This window comes from Canis lupus, chromosome 26 (assembly GCF_011100685.1).
Source record: "Canis lupus familiaris isolate Mischka breed German Shepherd chromosome 26, alternate assembly UU_Cfam_GSD_1.0, whole genome shotgun sequence".
NCBI classification, from domain to species: Eukaryota; Metazoa; Chordata; class Mammalia; order Carnivora; family Canidae; genus Canis; species Canis lupus.
The window spans coordinates 321,199-343,593 of NC_049247.1; the positions used below are offsets into that span (position 1 = coordinate 321,199).

Here is a 22,395-nt window from a genome sequence, read left to right on the forward strand (position 1 = left end):
TCTTCTCCTCCCTGCTCATGGGTGCTTACACATGTGCTCTTTCTGTCTGCAATAAAATCTTTTCTTTTTAAAAAAATTGTTATACAACATAAGTGGTATTATAAAAGTGAAAAGCTTTCTTAAATCCCACTCATGCTTTAGAAAATACATATGTATATATTTTAGTTTTGTTAGACACTTTGTCTTTTTTCACAGAGTGCTTGTGTGTCAGTGTATCCACCATTCATTTTGTCTTTTTCATTATTATTATATAATAACTTACCTGTCAACTCCTGTACTGATGAAAACTTACTATTTTGACTTTTTTATTGTAAATGATACTACAATTATTCTCTTCTGAGACCCTTTGCATTCATGTCTGATTATTTTCTTGGGATAAGTTTATAGGAAGGAATGCTGTATCAGAATGTGCCTATTTTGGGCTCCCTGGGTGGCTCAGCGGTTTGGTGCCTGCCTTTGGCCCGGGGCATGATCCTGGAGTCCTGGGATCGAGTCCCATATCGGGCTCCCTGCATGGAGCCTGCATCTCCCTCTGCCTATGTTTCTGCCCGCCCCCCCCCCCCACCTCTCTCTGTGTCTCTCATGAATAAATAAATAAAATCTTTAAAAAAAAAAAGAATGTGCCTATTTTAAACCTAGTGGCAGATAGGCTTCCAGCAATATGTTGAGAGTATGCTTTTTCTATCAGATGAATTTTTATTTTTGTAAAGGTCAAGTGCTATGAGATTATTTGGTAACTACAGTTGTAGGGATTGAACACTAAGAATTAGGTTTATTAGGAAGAAATGATGTTGGGAATCCCTGGGTGGCTCAGCGGTTTAGCACCTGCCTTTGGCCCAGTGCATGATCCTGGAGACCCGGGATCGAGTCCCACGTCGGGCTCCCTGCATGGAGCCTGTTTCTCCCTCTGCCTGTGTCTCTGCCACCCGCCCCGCCCCCCCCCCCCGCCCCCATCTGTCTTTCATGAGTAAATAAAATCTTAAAGAAAAAAAAACTAGAAAGGAAGAAAAAATGTAAAATTTAAAGGAAGAAATGATGCTTCTTGCCTCTCTTCTAAAAATTTTTTTAAAATTTTTATTTATTTATGATAGTCACAGAGAGAGAGAGAGAGAGAGAGAGAGAGAGAGGCAGAGACACAGGCAGAGGGAGAAGCAGGCTCCATGCACTGAGAGCCCGACGTGGGATTCGATCCCGGGTCTCCAGGATCGCGCCCTGGGCCAAAGGCAGGCACCAAACCTGCTGCGCCACCCAGGGATCCCTCTTGCCTCTCTTCTAATAGGTAGCAGCTTAAGTTCATTTCTCAGCCTACTGTAGAATAATGTAGCCCTAGTTCTAGAGCTGTCCTGCAGCAGGTCCTGGCTTTCCAGTACTGGCCATATGACAGTTTTAGTTTCCTGTGGCTCTTGTAACAAATTATCACAAACTTAGTGGCTTAAAGTAGCACATAGCTATGATCTTTTAGTGCTCAAGATACAAAGTCTAACTCAGGTCTCATTGGACTGAAATCAAATTGTCAGCATGGCTGGCTCCTTCTGGAGACTCTAGGGGAGAATCCGTTCCCTGCCGTTGCCAGCTTCTAGCAGCCACTGCATTCCTTGGCTGAACTGGCTGGAGGCGGGGTTGTTCCAGGCAGAAGGAACTACAGGTACTGAGGCACAAGCAGGCCCTGCGTGCTCACGGTAAGTAGTGAGTGCAGAGCCAGACAGTAGACTGGAGTAGAAAGGCCCTGCTGTCCACTCTAGGGAGTTTGGACGTTAGCCTGAGAGCAATGAGAAGTAATCAAGGGAGTTTAAGCAGAAGTGTAAAATCAGACTTTTTTGGGTAGAAAAAACACAAGAATGGATCGTGAGGAGAAGCCTCGTGGCAGAGACCCTGGCTGTATTGGGTAGTGCCACCAGCTTTTGCAAGTGAAGTCTCATTGGGACACAGTTATAGCCCCTTGATTGGGTCCTATCTATGGCTGTTTTTCCTGTGACAGTGGCAGAGCTGAGTATTGGGATACAGACTGTGTGATCAATCATACAGCCTAAACTATTTACTTTCTGGCCCTTTACCGAACACTCAAGTAGTGGACATCTGCTCAAATGTAAAAATAAGGCCTCTTCCCCACTGGAGGCCTTGGGAGTGAAGCTGTAGAGTTAAGCTCAGGTGGTTTGAATGCCTGAAAGTGGGTTAGTTTGCTTGCTTGCTGAGTTCTTGTCTTGTATACTATTCACCATGCCTGCAGTGTGCACTTCGTCCACTAATGATTTTCTGTCAGATATCTACTCAGGAGTCCCTCCTCAAGGAAGCACTCCCTCTCCCATCTGACTCGGGCTCCTGTCTGTCCCCTTGGCAGTTTGTGCCTCTTCCACCTGGCAGTGTGCTCCCTAATTGGAGAGACCTCCCAGCTGGGGGGCCACGCCATCTTCTAGTCTGTAGCCTGGCATTTATTTGCTTCTACCTAGAACCTGTCTCTGTGTCTGTCTGTCTGTCTCTCTTTTTTAGGTAGGCTCCATGCACAGTGTGGGGCTTGAATTTTAGGAGCAAGATCTGAGCCGAGACTGAGTCGGACGCTTAACCGACCAAGCCAACCAGGCGCCCCTTGGTGGAACCTGTGTCTTAAGTGTCAATGCTCATTTGAGGAATGAGCTGACTCAGTCGTAACTTCTGGAGAGAGTGGTAAATCTGTGGACATAGCGAATTGCAGATGTAGGAGAGAAGCTGAAATCAGAGCTGCTCATAGAAGTCCAAGGGTCCATCAGGAGGAAGATGGAGGAGAACATGGCATTGGGAAAAGCAGACATGTTGATAAGATTGGTTGCTGGTTTGACTGTCAGTAAGGTGGCAACAGGCAAGCATTTTCTCAGGAGAATTATAGGATGGCACTTGCATATATGGTTCCTTAAATATTTACATCATTCTTATGAATGTTTTATCATTTTCAAAGCAGTAATATTGAACTGTTTTCCTAGTGGTGATAGAAAAAGAAAATTTTAGGATAAGTTGCAGTTCTGTTGTCTCTACAGCACCAATGGAACAGTAATTAACAAGCTGAAGGTTGTTAAGAAGCAGACCTGCCCTTTGCAGACGGGGGATGTCATCTACTTGGTGTACAGGAAGAATGAGCCAGAACACAGTAAGAGAAAGGGAATGGACAGGGTGGACACATGGGTGGTGCTTGACGGGGAAGTCCTGTTACAGGTGGGAAGCGTGGTTGAAAGGGAGTCTGCTGAAGCAGGTATTTCCCTTAGGAATGTTAGTGTTACCTACACTTTCTTTGTTGTTGATGTAGATTCTTGGTGTGACTCATGTCTGTTGAAGAATGGGAACATTGACCTTAACAGTCTGAGTCCCAGTTATTCTCCAGAAATCCCACCAAAGTCATGAGCCACACACTTCAGAATGGCAGAAGTGAACAGGGATGGGTTAGGTTACGTAGAAGAAACCTGAGTTATGGGGATTAAGATCTAGAAGAGGGGTTGGAGGCCAGCGGTGGTTCTGTGTTTGGGAGAGAAGAATGATATAGGACAAGGAGAGTTGTGGGAGTCTTTTGAAGGTTACCTACAAAGTGGAAGAAGGAGGCAGATTTCTCAGATTGTTTTAAGTGTAGACAAAGCCAGTCATTGGCCACGTGGCAGGATCTTTTGTTTGCTCCTTCTGTTAGTTAGAAATGCCAGCAAAACACAAATTCATCACCTATTCATTGTTTTTGCCCTCCCTAGACTGCCTCCTGGCTCCAGAAATTTTTTCCTGAAGCCTATTTATTTTAAAGTTTGTTAAGATATTTTGGGTCACTTGTTTTGAAATCCCTTAAACTGCTTAATGTTGTTACTAGCTGGTAAGTAAGTAGGGGACTGAAGTGACAGGAACAAAAGAGGGAAGTGAGTTCCAGCTGGTGCCTGGGGACTCTCTTCTGATTTGGTTAATTTCCTTTTAGATGTGGCATACCTCTATGAATCTTTAAATGAGAAGCAGGACATCACACAAGACTCCTTTGGTAAGTGAGACCGTAACCAAGTGGGTACATACATAGTAAGGGCTCTTGATTCTTGCTGGAATGTCTTGCCCACGGTAGTGGTGTTCCACCTGAGCCCTGATTGTGTGCTCATTCTTCTCTTTCTGTGCTTGCAGAAGCCAATAAAGAGAATGTGTTCCGTGTGACCAAAGATACCTCAGGTGCAGGGCAAGGTGACGACCCCCAGGTCCTGCCGTCATCGCCCACCACTCAGGCGTGCTTTGAGGAACCACAGCCATCAACATCCACATCAGACCTCTTCCCCACGGCTTCTACCTCTTCCATGGAGCCCACCTCTGCAGGGCAAGCACCTTCCTCCAGTTCTGGTGAGACAGGAACCTTTTGGTGGTAGCTGCATTGCTTTGTGGCCACTAATTCTGACCTGTGTTGCTACAGAGAAGACAGATAAACTACTCAGGAAGGTGGAAGTGGCATCAGGCATCAGGTTCTCAGTAGCAAGATTTCTGTAGTAGATGTCTTGTTGCATCCCAAATAGAAGTGCTGAAAATCAGAGATGATAGTACATGGTGTTTCTGGTAGTTTTATTGGGATATAATTTGCATGCCATAACAATCACCCAGTTCAAGTGTGCACTTCAGTGGATTTTACTGTATTCATTGTGTTGTGCATTCATCACCACTCTGTAGTTCCCAAATGTTTTCATCACCCCAAAAGGAGACCCCACACCCATCAGCAGTCATTCCTTTGTCCCCAGCAACCACTAACCTTTCTTCTGTGTCTCTGATTTGCCTCTTCTGGTCATTTCTTACACATGGAATCATATACTCTGTGGCCTTTTGTTTCTGCTGCTTTTACTCAGCATAATGTTTTCAAGACTCATCCAGGATAACACATCATTTAAAGCCAGTTTTAGGCTCTTAATGCGTGGCTCTGTTGTTGAGCAGCCAACTCTGGATTTCAGCTCGGGTCATGGTCTTGGGGTGGTAGGGTTGAGCCCCATGTCGGGCCGTGCCCTGCTCAGCAGGGAGTTGGAGCCTGCTTGAGATTTTTCCTCTCCTGCCCATCCCCTGCTTGTGTGTGCACTCTCTCTAAATAAATAAATACTAAAAAAAAAAAAAAAAAATCCAACAACTAGTTTTACATGTACTGGTCCTTACGGCATCATTCTTTACCTTCTTTACCTTCCTCCTTGGTCTCTAGAGAAAATTCAGACTCTAGGTGCTATGTGACCTTAACATTCCCTTGTTGGTGTTGTTAGAGTGTAGAACATATGTGTTTATATGTTTTGTGAATTAAATCATACTATGTATGTTCATATTTTAGTTCACTTTCTTAGCTATTCTTCTGTATTTTGCTTCCAGATTCTCCTTAGGATTATCTTTTTTTAAGTTAAAAAAAAAGTCTTTTTTGAGATTTTGATTGGAGAGAATTGACATTTTTATAATACCCAGGATAGTGGTGTTTTACGCTGTTTATTAAGCTCTTTGATGTTCTTCAGTGAAGTTTCTTTTTCACCTAGTTTTGAGAACTCTTACTTATTCCTAGAATACTTCCCCCCCTCTTTTTTTAAAGATTTTGTTTATTTGAGGGGCGCCTGGGTGGCTCAGTGAAGAATCTGCCTTTGGGTTGGGTCATGAGCCCCACCTTGTGCTCCCTGCTCAGTGGGGAGCCTGCTTCTTCTTCCTCTCTTGCTCCCTCTGCTGGTGCTCTCTCTCTATGTCAAATAAATAAATAAAATCTTTGGGGGGGGGGAGATTTTATTTATTTGAGAGAGAGAGAGAAAGCAAGCAAGCACTGCTTCCATTTTTGCAAATTTGGTTTTTAGTTTTTTGATAATGTTCTAACTTCATTAAAGGAAACCACAATGAGGCATCACCTCATACCTGTTAGAATAGCCAGCATCAAAAAAGACTAGGGATACCAAGTGTTGGTGAGGATGCAGAGAAAGGGGAAGCTGAGTGTCCAGTGATGGATGGATAGATGAAGAAGATGCAATGTGTGTGTATACACATACAATTGTTAATTTTATCGTAAGAGGACGATGTATTTATATACTGTGCAACTAAAAAAATAAAATCATAAATAGAAGAAATTTTGCTGTAAACAAATTGTTCAGATGGAAAGCCTAGCTCCAACCTTGGAAAGGCCAGGAAATTTTTCTATGTACCTCTCTCAGTTTAAACCTACTAAGAGAATAACCAGACTGCTAAATGTGAGATTGGGTGCCAAGTGCTTTATAAGTTATAAGTGAATCCTCATGATGGGTCTGTTGGAGAGGTACCATCATCATAGTCTTCATTCTGAAGTGAAACACTCCACTGAGCAGGGAAGGCCCCCCCGCAGTGGGAGTGAGGACCAGAGCTAGGAGCCAGCCCTGGAAGCTGCCTCTTCCTATAAGCTCATTTGCTCCCCAGAGAATTCTAACCTTTCTCTTTTAGCTGCCATATGGCAGTTTCTTCTCTTTTCAAAATAACACTTACCATTTGAATATTACAGACTACATGTGGATTGTACTAAAGTATTATAAACTAGGGCTTTATTGTGATAAAGGTTATTAAGCCCAGTTAAAAGCTGGGCTTGTTTAAATCGATAAGTCTAGGAGCACCTGGGTCACTCAGTGATTAAACATCTGCCTTTGGCTCACATTGTGATCCTGGATCCTGGGATCCAGTCCCACATCAGGCTCCCTGCAGGGAGCCTGGTTCTCCCTCTGCTTTTGTCTTTTCCTTTCTCTTTGTGTTTCATGAATAAATAAATTAAAAATCTTCTAAAAAATGTAGTTGAATATTTCTAGTGAGTATGTATTATGGAGAATATACGGCACCTTGGATTACCTAGACCTGGCTTGAATCTGGTGCTTCACCTGCCTGCTCTCTCCTTCTAGGGTGGATGAATCAGAACCTCTTTTGTTTGTCCCTCTCACAGCTTCCAGAGATGCATACATCTCCCCAAAAGAGTGTGGTCCATCTGTGGCAAGTGATGAAATCCCCATCTTTCCTTCAGCTCTGCCAGACAGAGAGAGAGCATCCTTTTCTCTGTCGGAACCCCAGGATCAGGAGGATTTGGAGCCCATCAGGAAGAAAATGAAAGGAGGTCAGAGTCTTAGGTTTCTGTGTGTCTCTGGCCCTTGGGGGACTGCATAGGGCCCTAGTGGGACAGTTTGAGCTGCTCCCAATGGAGCCTCCCCTTTTGAAGAAGCATGGGGATGTGTCTCAGGCACAGACCTGTGGTGCCTCAGCTTTTTTGGAATGGAAATCTGAGCCTTTTCTTTCGTCTTTACATCATTAGGATTGAACAATGTTTACTGTCAGGTTATGCTCATGATCTGGAAGCAGTGCATTCCAAGTTCCAGTTCTGTCCTGATATGAAAATCGATTTTTAAATATGTTGTCTTTGAGGGTACCTGGCTGGCTCAGAGGAGCCTGTGACTCTTGATCTTGGAGTCATGGATTCCAGCCCTACATTGGGTATAGATCTTACTAAAAAATAAATTTAAAAAAAAAAAAAAGTTGTCTTTCAAGTGATAGTTTTAACCTCCTCGTAAAGGTTATTTAGAGAAAAATCTTCACTTAAAAAGCCTAAGTTAAAATGATTGTAAAAAACACTTGGGAATGTTTGGTGGGGCACTGGCTGTGCCATAGGCCTGAGAGCAGCCCGCAGATTGGAGCAGTGAGACTGGGAGGCTCTGGGAGGATACTGCCTATGTCTCTGCATCTGTGTCTCTCATGAATGGATAAATAAAATATTTTTAAAAAGAGAAAAAAAAAATAAAATCAATCAACCTAAACATAGCATCACAGTTCAGAAACACAGAGGTCCTTACCAGGAAAAGTAGCTAAAAACACAAATGTTAACTCAGAGGAGTGTAGTCCAAGGCAGAAGGCTGCTACTTTTGTTTTCTTTTAAATATTTGACTTTGTAAATTGTGTTTAAGTATTTCTTTAATTAAAAATAAAAATTAATCTGTAGTTAGCAACACAGGAGCACTCTAGAACACCACCAGAAGAAAAGGAAAAAAATCCACAACTCCTGGTAACATAAGCGTGTACTTTCCCATGTGTATACAAATCACGTTTTTTGTTTAAACAAAAAATGACATTACACAAATATACTGGGGGACAAATGGTCTTTATTTTTAAGCATGTATCCTGAGTGCCTCTTTTTTGTGTCATTAACTGTTCTAAAACAAATTTTTTTTTCTTTAAAGATTTTATTTATTCATGAGAGACACACAGAGAATAGGCAGAGATATAAGTAGAGGGAGAAGCAGGTTCCCTGTGGGGAGTTCAATGTGGGACTCGATCCCAGGACCCCAGGATCATGCCCTGAGCCAAAGGCAGACACTCAACCACTGAGCCAACCAGGCCTCCCTAAAACAAAACTAAAATATATTGGAATATAAGACTTCTTTTAGGCCATCTTAAAAACACCCTTTAAAATACAAACACTGGGGAGAGCTCTGTCTTCTCTCCTTAGGTTAAGGTGTTCATAAAACAGGTGGTCAGAATGCATCTGTTTCTCTCACAGGTGGGGACCCTGACCTTACCCTGCAGTTCTTGGTTGCAGACCAGTGTAGAGACACCCACACCACCCTTGGGAATGTTAGATCCGAGGCTGTGAAGCCTGACAAGATGGAGGAGACACTCACATGCATCATCTGCCAGGACCTGCTGCATGATTGTGTGAGGTATGCGTGCCGTATGTCGCAGGAGGATGGGAGATGGTGGGGAGCAGCCGCGGGGAATCGAGCCTCTGGGTCCTGTCAGGTTCCACTCTGCAGAGCTTATTCATGGCATTTTACTTGTGTGGCCAACAAGCCAAACACCTGACCCTTGTAGCCAAGACTGTAGGAGAGTACGTGGGGTTGATGCGGTGATGATCTCAGTTGACACTGGTCCCATCTGAGCCAAGTAGAACAGAAGAGCTGTACAGAGCTTTCCTAGGAAAAGGCCCAGAATGAAGATCCCTGGAGCAATCTAGGGAGCGCCCTCTCCTTCTCTGTGGGAGCCTGAGAGCCTGTCCAAATTTCCACTTCAACACAGGCCTTTTCCACACTCAGTGTCCATGCTCCTCATATTCCTGGAGTTATTGCCTGCTCTAATGTCCTTCCTGGAGCACAGATTGGCATTTCTTTTCATTAGCAAGGACCAAGTTAGGGTCGTTTAGGTGGAAGCTCTTCTCACGTGGAGTGTGGAAGGCAGGTGGCATTCCTAGCTTATTAGCTGAGGACACAGATGCAGCCAGCGATGGGTGCCATATGCAAGGAGTAAAGCACCCTGAGAAGCAGGGCTTCCAAGCTCTGTGGAGTTAAGTGAGCTTTGTGGGAGGGTGATTTGCTCACTTTTATGTTTTGTAACCAACCCTCAGCCTGAGTGAGGCCACATCCTGCTCTGGGGAAAGGCAGTATGAACTGGGGTCCCTGCTTCTCATGCTCCACACAGGCCATGCCCCATGTGCCCTGGTGTCTGGGGGCTGCTGCTCTGGCCTGGCAGACAGATGCTCCATCTGCGAGTGCTCTGCAGGAGTGTCTGCAGACTTGTCCTTGTGCCCTCAGCCTGCAGCCCTGCATGCACACCTTCTGTGCAGCCTGCTACTCAGGCTGGATGGAGCGTTCTACCTGGTGTCCCACCTGCCGCTGTCCAGTCGAGAGGATCTGTAAAAACCACATCCTGAACAACCTGGTGGAGGCCTACCTTCTCCAGCACCCAGGCAAGTGGGGAGCCCGCCTAGCTCCTAGAGACCATGGCTGTGTCTCCAGGGGCTCCTCGGCTAGTAGAGCCGTGGCCTTTGCATTCCAGACAAGAGTCGCAGTGAGGAAGATGTGCGGAGCATGGCTGCCAGGAACAAGATCACTCAAGACATGTTGCAACCCAAGGTCAGAAGGTCTTTCTCTGATGAGGAGGGCAGTTCGGAAGATCTGCTAGAGCTGTCAGATGTGGACAGTGAATCATCGGATGTTAGGTGAGCCTCTGCCTGGTTCTCGGGGGCAGGGAGCTGGACAGGCAGCATGGAGTCCGAGCCAGCCAAGGACGGCCACCCACTCGGGTGACTGGGTGGTATCTGTCCCCATGCCTCCTGCAGTAACCCCCCCTTCAGGGATACATGCAGTATTTATTTTTTGCTGTTACTTTTCTGTATTTATTTCTAGCCATTTTGAGGTGTAATTGATATACAGTACCCTTTGAGTTTCAGGTATAGCAGCTAATGAATGGTTTGACACTGATGTCTGTTAGAAAACAATGGCCACCATAACCCACACTGTTATTTGCTGACACCTCGTCGGGTGCTGTGATTCACTGGCTATGACAACGTCACAATTTGACATGTTCTTTGCCCCACATAAGTGCATTTACTGTGTAGCTCATCTAGTGACCGTTGAGTCCTATGGCATTAGTTGCGTTATCCTCAGTTGTCAGAATGTTACTGTAGAGAAGCCATGGCCACCTGGCCAAGAGGATGCAATTCTAGGAGACCTTATTTTATCTGCTGTAAAATGCTGGTGTTTCCTGACTCAGAAGTCCATAGACTTGAGTTTTAGATGGAGCATCACATTTAGAAAGACAAAAATCAAATTTTCCAAATTTATTATCTTTATGTTTCTTTTTGTAAAATTTACAAATAATGGTCAAGCAAAATGAAGAAATAAAAAATCGCTTGAGCATGAACACTTCTTTGTGTATCCTTCCAGCCACTCATATACGTAGCCACAGTATTCCTCTACAGATGGGATTGTGGTGTTTCTAAAACTCTGACTTGTGAAGCCATGCTACAGTACCTACCAGCGGAGTGGATGTGGAATGGTCAGGTCAGAGGGCTGGACCTGGCACTTGGGTCATTCCATGCCCATCATGGAATTCTGGCCTTCCTGGGGTTGTGGAGGGATGTCAGGAACCCCTGGCCACACTTGATGTTGCCTGAGATAACAGCTGTCTCGTTCCTAACTGAAGTTGAGTGTCTTCTCACCAGTGGGGTTAGTCGGGCCTTACTCTTCCTTTGCTGGCTCTTGCCATTAGAGGTGGGCCCAGGAAGCTGCTCTCTGGCTCAAGTGAGGGAAGAGTCTGTATTTTTCCTACGGATTCCATTTTACCAACTATGTTTTTTGAAAGCTCAACTGAAGTGCATAAAGTTAGTGGGGCAGGGCTCCTGCAGCGGGTTGGAAGGCCCCTAGAGAACAGCAACATTCAACCATGGCACATTTAGGGGCCCAGGGTGAGTCCTGAGTGCACTTGGCAAGCTGGGTGTGCTTCTGGATGTCATCCACAGCTCATCCAGCATTGAACCTGTGAGTGTGTATCTAGCCCCGTGTGGGGACTGAGTGGCCATGCTCTGGGGGATGCTATGCCAAAGCAGCAGGAGTGGGACAGGACAAGTCTCTGTATGTTAGGAGCTGCCAAGAGGGATGAGGTAGTCTGGAATCCTTACAGCAGAGGGGAGCCAGCAGGTGGCAAGGAACAGAGTCCTCCAAGTGCTGTTCTTCCAGGATGAGCACTGGGTGCCCAGTGGGGCATGCCATGCTTGCCCCTCATATACCCTGGGCGGCAGCAGATGGTGCAGAGCTGAGGTGTGAGGCACTGGGATAGGACTGGAGTAGGACTTCTCTGTGAGCAGAGAAGATGCCTCTAGTCTGGGGATCTGGATCTCATCTTGTCATAAGGGCTAGGGGCATTGTCGCCATCACCCACCGTGTGCTTCCCCACAATCAAGGGGTTTGTGTGCTTTTCTTGCAGCCAGCCGTACATTGTATGCAGGCAGTGCCCTGAGTACCGGAGGCAGGGTGGGCAGGCCCTCCCCTGCCCAGGGCCTAACAGTGAGCCAGGGGTACCACAGGCTGCTGGGGATGCGCCGTCAACCTCCACCAGTGTCAAGACAGGTGAGACACCACCTTCTCTGCTGTTGTCCTGCCATGACTGCCCAGGACACAGCCTATATTCTTGCTGGCTCCTCCCCCATTCCTATCCCAGTCCTGTCACTGCCTCCATGGTCTTGCCACCTCTCAGACCCCATTGCTTCTCATGTTCTGTTTTGGGCTAAGAAACCAGAGAGTTGACTTGTCTCATGGACCCTGCTCCTGGGCACTCCTAGGAGTTCAGTCCTGATCCTGACATTTGCTTCAGGCAGCTGGCACCCCAGAGTTGCTGGCTAGAGCAGAAATGACCATCACACATGGGCCCCTTAAATGAGAGACTGGCTTCTTTTCGGCAGCGGGTCATGGTGTCATCAGAACCAACCTGAGCTCTGCCCCACTGCCTGCTTCTAGTGGGCTGGGTCCCCAGATGCCATCAGGAAAGGGAGAGAGTACAGGTGGAATCTTATGTTTTTGGCCCTGGCCATTCTGTAGGCATGGCCCCACAGGGCCCAGTTTCTTAGTTGCTGTGGGTCTGAGCCTGTCATGAGACCACTGACCCAGGATTGTGACCTGGAGCCATGGGCAGTGCAGCACCTGGTCACAAAACCAACTCTACCATTCCTCAGGTGGACCCCATCATTTTCAAATTGCAGATGGAAGTCCCCAGTGGGATGGGGCCTGTAGCAAGTGTGTGTGCACAGATGGAGCCTCCTATGAGGCCATCAAGTATGCAGGGCCTGGGCTCTGTGGACACAACTCTTAGAGTGGGGTCAGCCAGCCATGTCCACCAGGCCCATCACTTGTTTATTTGGAAGACACAAAGATTAATATAGAACTTGCTTTGTTGTTTAATGATGTGCTTTCTGGCCTAAGGAAATGGTAGAAAACCTTCAAGGATCTTTGAAATCTTGCTACGACTGCTGAACTGAAAGATCGCTTTGCTTGTTTTTCATTCTATTTAAAATGTTTCATTTAAATGATTGGCTATCATTTGGCCATTTAAGAAAACAGGTCTGAGTTTTCCCCAGGTTTTCTTGTGGATCAATTTCCTTGTTTGCTTTCCCGCCATTCCTCTCCATGTGGGTCTCACTGGTTCTTTCTGCCCATGTGCCAGTATGTGCTGCCTAAATGTCCTGTCTGTTCTGCAGCCCAGGATTATGTGTGCGCCCTGCAAGGAAGCCATGCCATATGCACCTGCTGCTTCCAGCCCATGCCTGACCGGAGGGCAGAACGTGAGCAGGACCCCCGCATCGCCCCCCAGCAGTGTGAGTAAGGGTGTGAGCATTTACTGCCTTCCTGAGCAACCTTCCTGCCACAGAGCCTGTCCTGTGGATCCTTCCAGGCTCAGGTTTCAGGACAGTGTTGACTGTGGTGCATGGTGAGAAGTAAAGACGTGGCTGTGTTTTCTCATCTGCAGACTCAGTTGTCCGTGTACAATCATGTTGAATAATCATCTTTGCCATCAGTTGATAACCCACTCTGTCACATACCTCATTTTCATGTATGGGTGGTTCTCTTTCTGAAGTCTGCATCTGATATTTGTCCCCACACCAAGACCATAATATTTCTATAATGTGTCACTTCTGTTTTAAGATTTTTATTTGTTTATTTAAAAAAGAGTGTGCAAGCATGAGAGTGGGTGGGCAGAGGGAGAGAGAGAATCTCAGGCAGACTCCCCACTGAGCTCAGAGCCTGACATGGGGCTCGACTTCATGACCCTGATATCGTGACCTGAGTCAAAACCAAGAGTCGGACAGCCAACCGACTGAGCCCCGCGGGTGCCCTATGATGTGTCACTTTTAAATATAATAAGTGAAATACAGTGTTTTAATTTGCAATTCTGGGATTGCTATTACAATTGAATTTGTCATTTATTGAATGGTTATTTGAATTCATTCCTCACTGAAGTGGCCTGACTGGCCGTTGTGCTGTGTCCCGCAGGTGCCGTTTGCCTACAGCCTTTCTGCCACCTGTACTGGGGCTGCGCCCGGGCGGGCTGCCTTGGCTGCCTGGCCCCATTCTGTGGTAATGCCGGCTCTCCAGCTGAGTTGCTTCAGCCTGTTCTGGTGCACTTGAGGGCGGTGACGGATAGCGTGGCCTGAGTTGGGGAAGGCCAACATTAGTGACCATACTTCCTCCTGACATACAAGTGTCACTCTGTGCTAATGTGAAACCAGGCAGTAACAGGACAGCTGTGGGGACATGGAGTTCAGTCGGGGAGGGTTTCCTTACATGTTAAGGATACCAGCACAGAAAACGCCCGGTCTAGCTGCAGTGTTCAGACCTTGAGGTGCCGAGGAGAGAGCTGTCCATGTTGGGAGGGAGTGGAATGGAATTTGTTGTACCTGTTCTCATTTTATTTATTTTTTAAAGATTTGATTTATTCATTCATGAGAGAGACAGAGAGAGAGAGGCAGAGACATAGGCAGAGGAGGAAGGAGGCTCCCTGCAGGAAGCCCAATGTGGGACTCAATCCTGGGATTCCGGGATCATGCCCTGAGCCAAAGGCATGCTCAACCGCTGAGCCACCCAGGCGTCCCCTGTTCTCATTTTAAACGGGAACTTTTTGTTCTTTCTTGACTCTGTAAGAAAGAAAGATGTATTTATGTTAGCGTCAGTGATGATGCTTTCTGTAAGACGTATGACTTTGTTTCCCTCCATTTGGCAGAGCTAGACCTGGGCGACAGGTGTCTGGACGGGGTTCTGAGCAACAACCACTACGAGTCAGACGTCCTGAAGGTAATGGAAGCTCCCAAACAGGTGTGGCTGGAGCTCAGGTCCATAGAAGACCCAAGGATTTCCAGAGTTCTAATGGCTATTTCTAGGACTGCCAACTTATTAGTGCACCACATTGGTGCTTTGCTGTGTTTTCCCATCTTCCCCAGTGGAGGGGTTTCCTTCATGTCCATCATGTCATGAATCTGTAGGACTTGGTGCCAGTGCCTGCTTGCCCCAACCAGAGAGTTCCTGGGTCTGGGTGGGGAGTGGGGTGGCCATTTGGTAGAACCAGGGCCTTTGGCTTCCTTCTTTCTGACATGCTCCTTTCCATGTTTTAGGAAGCTGACCTGGCTCTTAGAATTTCAATGTTTAATGTGCACATCCGTCCCTGGCCAAGTGTCATGCCTTTATCCCATTTATGTGCTGTGTTGTTGCACAAGTGAGACCATGGGCCTTCTCGCCTGCATGACGAGCCAGTCTGGTTAGATGTCCCATAGATGCTCACAGGAGGAACCAAGAACTCTGTGTTTCCGGAGGGCAGCATGTAGATCCAGAACCAGCTTCCTTCTGTGATTGTGGATCTGTTGCTGCCCAAGGGCTGCTCTGGCCAAGGTTGGGTGTCTCACCACTCCTGTGCAAGGAATGTCTTTGCAGAGTTTTAGAGAGAACGTGGTAACTCACACGTTCAAATATCTGAAGCTAGCTTTCCTTTTGAGGTTCTGAACAGTGTCTCAGACGAGGACCCTTGTGAACTAGATGGTGAGCATGTTGTCAGTCTTGGGCATCCTAGTCCTTGGGCTGTCTCAGGTGTCCTATGGTCTTGGAAGCAGAGCCCTACAATTTCGTACAGCATTCCCTTTAGCTGCTGTGTTTAACTTACTTGTGCTGTGGTGTTACCCATTTCAAGGACTTTTATGAAATGTTTGCCTTCTTATCATTTTAGTGTTTCTTTTACCAAACTAGTATCTAAGATTTCCCTTCTTCCTAATCACAGAATTATCTGGCAACCAGGGGTTTGACATGGAAAAATATGTTGACAGAAAGTCTGGTGGCTTTGCAGAGGGGAGCGTTTTTACTATCTGGTAAGCATCATTGCACTTGCTTTCCTCCCTCTAGAGGTGATGCCTTTGCCTCCTGTGAAGCAGTAGAACCTGCCCAGCTGCCTTCCACAGGCACAGCCTTCCCCCGTGCGCAGCCTGACAGAGGCAGACAGAAAGTGCTAGTACTTTTGGGTTTTTTTTTTAAGTTAGTTGAGCCCATATGATCCATTCCAGTATCTTTTCTGCCATGGGGGAAGGAGGGGCACAGCAGAAGAGACCCAGACTCCACCATCTGTTGGCGCTGCATGGAGATTCTGAGACTGGTTGTTCCCAAGCACTCAGGGTCCTCATTGGCTTCTCACTTGCTATGTTGGTGACTTAGTGCAGGCTTGCCCTGCCTCTCAGGGCATCCGGTATCACATTGTGAAATGTGATTTGTCACTGAGGGAGGGAGCTGCAGAAAATTTAGCAGATGCCTTTTGTTTTTTAAAGATTTTATTTATTTATTTGAGAGAGGGAGGGAAGGAGCACATGTGTATTCGGGGAGGAGTACAGGGGGAGGGAGAGGGAGGAAGGAAGAGATCTCCAGCAGACTCCCCAATGATCATAGAGCCTAATGTGGGGCTCCATCCCACAACCCTGAAATCGCGACCTGAACCAAAATCTAGAGTCAAATGTTCAACCCACGGGGCCACCCAGGTGCCCCGAATGACTTTTTTTTTTCCTAAAACATACATTATCGTGAAAGACTTTAGAAGTCACTGGGAATTGTTCTAAGCAGTTTCTGTCTTATGGACACATTCTCACAAGTGTCTCGGGTGTTCTCTGCTGCAGTAGCCCTGGGACTGCCCAGACCTATCATCAGAGCCTGAACTCCATGAGCTTTTTAATGTGTCTGTAAAGCTGACATGGCTCACAAAGATGTGTGAGTGACAGAGGTACAAAGGATAAAGTGAAAATGACTGGCAGTCCCTCCACCTGAGTACCCAGTGGTGATGCTTGCATGGCCTGTGCACCTGCCCATGTATGCACACCGGCCTCGTCAATGAAACCCTACCATGTGTGCCGTGTTATGGCCTGCTGTTTGTTCAGCAGTATATCTTGGATCTTTTCTGTGTCAATGAAGATCTGTTCCTTGATTTTTATTACATAGTATTATAATGTTTTTTTTTAGCCAGTTCAAAATGGGATATTTAAGGGATTTTCCACTTTCCACTGTCTGAATCAGCACTGCAGCTCCTGAGTGACCATGCAGTAGGGTAGGTTTGGGAAATTGTTCCATTAGGATAAATGAGGACAGTGGTATGCACAGTTGAGACTTGGCCATAGTAACTCTCCTGCCTAAGGACATGCCTCAGGTGCGAAGACCAGTATCTTCTTAAGTCCATACTGGCTGGCAGGTCTTGTAAATACGAACAGGCCTACTGGATGTATCGTTTTTGTCTCCCCATGTTGGAACATTTACAGAATTTAAGATCTTTGTGTGTCATGGTTCACCGGCTTATCTGTGATCATGGCCCATGTTAGGCTCTCTGGATTTGGGAGTATAGGTTCGTAGGATACCTTTGTAGGTGCAGCTGGTTGTCATTTGTGTTGTAAAGGTGTTTTCCACTAACTTATTATTATTTTACTTTTGATGGATATGTTTCCATTGTGTTAAGTTATAGGCAGTCAGATTTGCAGGTCCTTTCCTGCATGCTGTTTGGTTTATGAGACATAATTTTTTTTATAATAAATTTATTTTTTATTGGTGTTCAATTTACCAACATACAGAATAACACCCAGTGCTCATCCCGTCAAGTGCCCCCCTCAGTGCCAGTCACCCATTCACCCCCACCCCCCCTCCTCCCCTTTCACCACCCCTAGTTCGTTTCCCAGAGTCAGGAGTCTTTATGTTCTGTTATGAGACAATTAGAAATAACTCAAGAGAAAAATAATATTTCTTCCTCTTGGGATGCCTGGGTGGCTCAGCGGTTGAGCATCTGCCTTCGGCTTAGGTTGTGATCCCGAGGTTCTGGGATCGAGTCCCACTTCGGGCTCCCCACAGGAATCTGCTTCTCCCTCTGCCTGTGTCTCTGCTTCTCTGTGTGTGTCTCTCATGAATAAATAAATAAAATCTTTAAAATTCATTCCTCTTAGTACTTTTTTTAATTTTTAAAATATTTGAATTTTTATCCAAGTGGAAATATTCTGCTATGAGGAAATAAGAGGGTTTTATTCTTGTTTTCCAAATGTCTGGCCCATTGTCTCTGCCCCACGTGTGGATTGGTACTCTGGTTTCCCACTACTTTGCAAAGGCATAGCTGTTCTATTGTTCTGGAAACGCGATGCCATGTGCTGACCGGCATGCCCACATGAGGCTGTTTTCCTTTCAGATTACAGAATCACGGGGAACACCGTGCTGTGTTACTGCTGTGGCCTGCGGAGCTTCCGAGAGCTGACCTACCAGTATCGGCAGAACATCCCTGCTTCTGAGTTGCCAGGTAAGGAAGCTCCCTCACCCCCAACTCAGTTCTGCCTAGATTGGCTCCTATGTTCCTTCACATCATAGATATTCTGCCTTTGCTCTGTGTTCTTGGTGCACAGGTCTGCCTCAGCAGGCACAAACCTGGGGAGATAGGCTGCGTAGGGGCCGTGCTTTTTTTTTTTTTTTTTAAGATGTTATTTATTTATTCATGAGAGACCCAGAGAGAGGCAGAGACACAGGCAGAAGGAGAAGCCGACTCCCTGTGGGAAGCCTGATCTGGGACTCGATCCCAGGACTCGGGGATCATGCACTGAGCCGAAGGCAGGTGCTCAACCACTGACCCACCCAGGCATCCCAAGGGGCCGTGCTTATTTCCAGCCATACTCGACCCAGGGTCAGCTCAAGCTCTGGGCCTGTCTGCCAAGATGTGGACTTCCAAAACAAGATTCATAAAAATGACCTATAAACAGCTGTTGTAGTCTTTTATTTCTTAAATTGTGTGGGGTTTTTTTAAAGATTTTATTTAAAAAATAAAAAAAATAAAGATTTTATTTATTTATGCATGAGAGAGAGAGAGGCAGAGACACAGGCAGAGGGAGTAGCAGGCTCCCCATGGGGAGCCCAATGTGGGACTCCATCCCAGGACCTCCGGATCATGACCTCAGCCAAAGGCAGATGCTCAACCACTGAGCCACCCAGGTACCCTTTATTAAAGATTTTATTTATTCATTTGAGAGAAGACATAATGAAAGAGCATGGGGGGAGAAGGGGCAGATGGAGAGGGAGAAACGGACTCCCCTCTGAGTAGGGAGCCCAACATGGGGCTCGATACGCAGGACCCCGAGATCATGACCCAAGCCAAAGGCAGAGGCTTCGCCAACTGAGCCCCCCAGGTGCTCCAAATTGGGTTTCTTTCTTTCTTTCTTTTTTTTTTTTTTTTAAGATTTTATTTGTTCAAAAAAAAAAAAAGATTTTATTTGTTTATTCATGAAAGACAGAAAGAGAGAGGCAGAGACTCAGGCAGAGGGAGAAGTAGGCTCCATGCCGGGAGCCCAACGTGACTCAATCCGGGGACTCCAAGATCATGGCCTGGGCCGAAGGCAGGCACTAAACTGCTGAGCCACCTAGGGATTCCCTCCAAATTGGGTTTCCAATTAAATAATTTTAATTGGAATTTTTCCTTTCCTGAAATATGAACAGGCCAAGGAAATGAGTTATAAAGCGTGACAAAATGCCTTTCTGCTGCTGTGTCTCCCTTTGAGTCTTTAAATTCAGATGGCTGAGCTTGTGAGCGTAATGTGCATTACACGCGTCCTGTTTTCTCTTCCTAGTGGCTGTAACATCCCGTCCTGATTGCTATTGGGGGCGCAACTGCCGCACTCAGGTGAAGGCCCACCACGCAATGTGAGTAAGATGCGCTCTGAGGGCCGGGGGCCCGAGTGTTGGCACAGGTCCTCAGGGCTGGGGAAGGGGTGCCATATGGACACCCTACAGAGAGACACACACCCCTTTTCCTAACAGAAAAGTGACTTTTTTCTTTATGTGCTTGGGATGAGTTGATACCTCAGCTTTTGGGGATGTTTATGAACTAGTTAATTATTTACTTGTAAATAGAGTGGTTCTGTCATTTTATTTGTATACGGTCACGGGGCATAGGAAATAGTACTATTGTTAGTTTCAAAACCCTATTCTCATGTCCTAAAGTGTTTGCAGAACACAGCTGTCATTCCCTGCTGACACCCCAGAGGGTTAGCACTCTGAACCTGCGGCTGTGGTCGCTGAGAGCTGAGCCTCCAGCCTGTGCTGCCCTGGGTCTGTCTTTGGTGCCATGAGCAGGTGTCTGATTGCTCTCATTTACTGATGTGGATCTCCAGGTGGGGTCGTCCATAGGTGTAAGTCCACCTCCTCTTTCAGACTGTGGGCCAGATGATAACGTAAGTCAGTGACAGATGCTGCTTGAGGCCATTCTGATCCCCAGTCATTTGTGGTTCAAGTCAGAGCCACTGAGAGTGTGGCCTTTACTCAAGGACTGATTCTATGGAAGAAAAACCTTGTTTTGTATTTGACAATAGACAGTGTACAGGAGACCATTTCGTTATAGGGAAAGAAGTAACAACTAGTAACCAGCCCATCTTAATAAAAACACAAAGATAGCGAAGGTGTGCTTGTCTTCACAAAGAGGGAGGCGGTGGTGCTGTAGCCAGCAGGCCGATGTGTCAGTCCTGCAGGGTGGCCCTGAGGAGGTTTGGAGGCTCTGAATCTCTTCTGAGAAAATTATCTAAAATATCTGACTTTTAAAATTTAAAAAGGAAAAAGAAGCCTGCCTTGGGGGTGATTTCTTTGATGATACTAAAAATATGCTACTGCATGCTGCCCCTTGTGCACAGTCAGCCTCTCATCAGGTTCTTGCAGCTTGTGACTACAGGACCGACTTACTTGAATACTTCTTGTGTAATTTCACCCTTTTCTCCCTACAGGAAATTCAATCATATCTGTGAACAGACAAGGTTCAAGAACTAAGCATCTAGGAGGCACGAAGGTGGCTTGGGGATATTGGAGGTTAATGACAGCATGTTTCAGAAAATACTGGATACAAACATTCTACGGGCATTTTACCACCCCCAGGGCGTTCTGGGGGCCTCTGCGTCCGGCAGGTGGCTCTTGTGGGGCAAGACCTTCTCAGTGAGACCTCCCAGCCCCACCCCAGCAGCCTGGGAGCCCTGGGCAGCACGACGCACCCCTCCTCTGAGGAGGACGTGCTCGGGGATGCCTGGAGCACTTGAAGCAGAGGAACCGCTGTCTGCTGTCCCCTCCCAAAACTATGCTTAACATAGACATCTCTCTCCAAGAAATCTTCTGTGGGAGAAAAAAGGAAAGTCTGTTGTTTAAGGGAAAGGGAGCAAAAGTTTACAGCCTGCAGGGTGTACCCGAGCGTCCTGCTGTGGGGAAAGCCACAGCATCTTAGGCTTTTTTGTAATAGTTTGGTGCTTATCTTTTAGTAAGATTTATCACAAACTGTAGCACAAAGTAATATAATTTATAATTTACAAATTGACTAAAATTGGGACAGTAGAGTATTTGAAAGAATAAACATGTTTCCGTTTATTAAAAAAGAAAAAATGATGTCCAGAACCGCTAACCCTAGACACCCAGCATTAAGTGCGTGGCCTTGTCCCAGGAGGGCAGAGGATGGGGAGCACCTGCCAGGGAGCGAAGCTTTGGTGCCTACTTCTTATTCTGTGGGCATAGCTGCAGGCCTCACTGAGCCGCCCCCATGCCCCACCACCCTTACTTCCTCCCTGCTAATGCCCCAGCCTCAGGAGCAGCTCCTTCCACAGAAGTGCGAGGGACCTTTGCCTCCACTAGTCCTGTCCTGCGTTGGGTTTGCCATGTCATCTGGAATAATACTTGAAGTTTTGTTCTTTGTTAAAAAGAAAACTGTTTTTTATCTTTTGTTGAAATCATCTATTATTTTTGTTTGCAAAATTGTAACTTTTTGCTTCTTCTCAGGAATAGGATTTTCAACTGTTGTCTTGCTCTTGATACAGACTCTGAGAAGCAGCACCGTGTTTATGGAAGAGGCCTCCTCCTCCCTGCATTCTAATAAACAAGCCGTGTCTGTTTCTCTTCCCACACATTTGTCTGTGTGTCAGCTGCAATGTGCTTGTTGCTGTCACGGTGCACAGGCTACAGGCCTCACTGGTTACTGATTGAATGCCACTGAGAGTCTGTCTAATGAGCCATGTGGGCTGAATAGGACCTGTAGGCACATGGTACATGGGCTTGAGGCCTAGGTCTAAGCACCTAGGGAAGAGGGGAAGGCACAGCATCTTGTGGGTCCACCAGCCCAAAGTAACAGCCTTTCAGTCGCATATGGAAGCTGTGGCTTCATGTCTCTGCCCTGGGCTTAGCCTGTGCAGGAGTGAGGCCTGCGCTTCACATCATCACTCCCTTCTCTTTTGAAAGAGTAAAAACAAAAGTGTGGCTCCTGGGGGATATGCCAGCTCTTTAAGCATGGGTTTAAACAGAACGTGTGACTTCACTTGGGCTGCACTGGCTCCTTCTGTGAACGATAGGACACAGGTCCCTTTAGACAGCGGGTTACATAGGGCAGGGCCAACTCTGTGGGCCAACCCCTGGACCTCCCTTTTCCTAATAAGTGCTCGGGTCAGAACAGAGCTTATCTGCTCTCGCTCAGAGATGGAGCCTTGGGGCCAGGGCAGCTGTTCTCTGGGCTATTTCACAGACCTGGGTGGATGTGCACTCATGTTTTTATCAGTTCCTATTCGGCAACACCCTCCCACCCCACCTAGTAGCCAGCCCACATTTGGGCTGGATCCCTGTGGGGGATGGGGGGTGTCTAGGT

At 46.6% G+C, this 22,395-nt stretch overlaps 1 protein-coding gene across 4 annotated transcripts in view; it reads left to right on the plus strand.

Moving 5' to 3' along the window:
• Positions 1 to 21,664, plus strand: part of CHFR (checkpoint with forkhead and ring finger domains) — a 29,599-nt gene extending 7,935 nt beyond the window's left edge. Inside the window, exons 3-18 of one of the 4 annotated variants that reach the window (XM_038574601.1) lie at positions 3,009 to 3,118; positions 3,920 to 3,979; positions 4,114 to 4,323; positions 6,884 to 7,051; positions 8,486 to 8,645; positions 9,513 to 9,667; positions 9,757 to 9,919; positions 11,686 to 11,828; positions 12,953 to 13,069; positions 13,746 to 13,829; positions 14,473 to 14,543; positions 15,517 to 15,604; positions 17,938 to 18,045; positions 19,361 to 19,433; positions 20,507 to 20,588; positions 21,540 to 21,662. In XM_038574601.1, coding sequence (XP_038430529.1) covers positions 3,009 to 3,118; positions 3,920 to 3,979; positions 4,114 to 4,323; positions 6,884 to 7,051; positions 8,486 to 8,645; positions 9,513 to 9,667; positions 9,757 to 9,919; positions 11,686 to 11,828; positions 12,953 to 13,069; positions 13,746 to 13,829; positions 14,473 to 14,543; positions 15,517 to 15,604; positions 17,938 to 18,045; positions 19,361 to 19,433; positions 20,507 to 20,549 — 1,753 coding nt within the window. In that variant the 3' untranslated portion in view covers positions 20,550 to 20,588; positions 21,540 to 21,662. Of the gene's footprint in view, positions 1 to 3,008; positions 3,119 to 3,919; positions 3,980 to 4,113; positions 4,324 to 6,883; positions 7,052 to 8,485; positions 8,646 to 9,512; positions 9,668 to 9,756; positions 9,920 to 11,685; positions 11,829 to 12,952; positions 13,070 to 13,745; positions 13,830 to 14,472; positions 14,544 to 15,516; positions 15,605 to 17,937; positions 18,046 to 19,360; positions 19,434 to 20,506 lie in introns of all 4 variants that reach the window. The other 3 variants (XM_038574602.1, XM_038574604.1, XM_038574605.1) reach the window with 3 other exon arrangements.
• Positions 21,665 to 22,395: the final 731 nt, after the last annotated feature.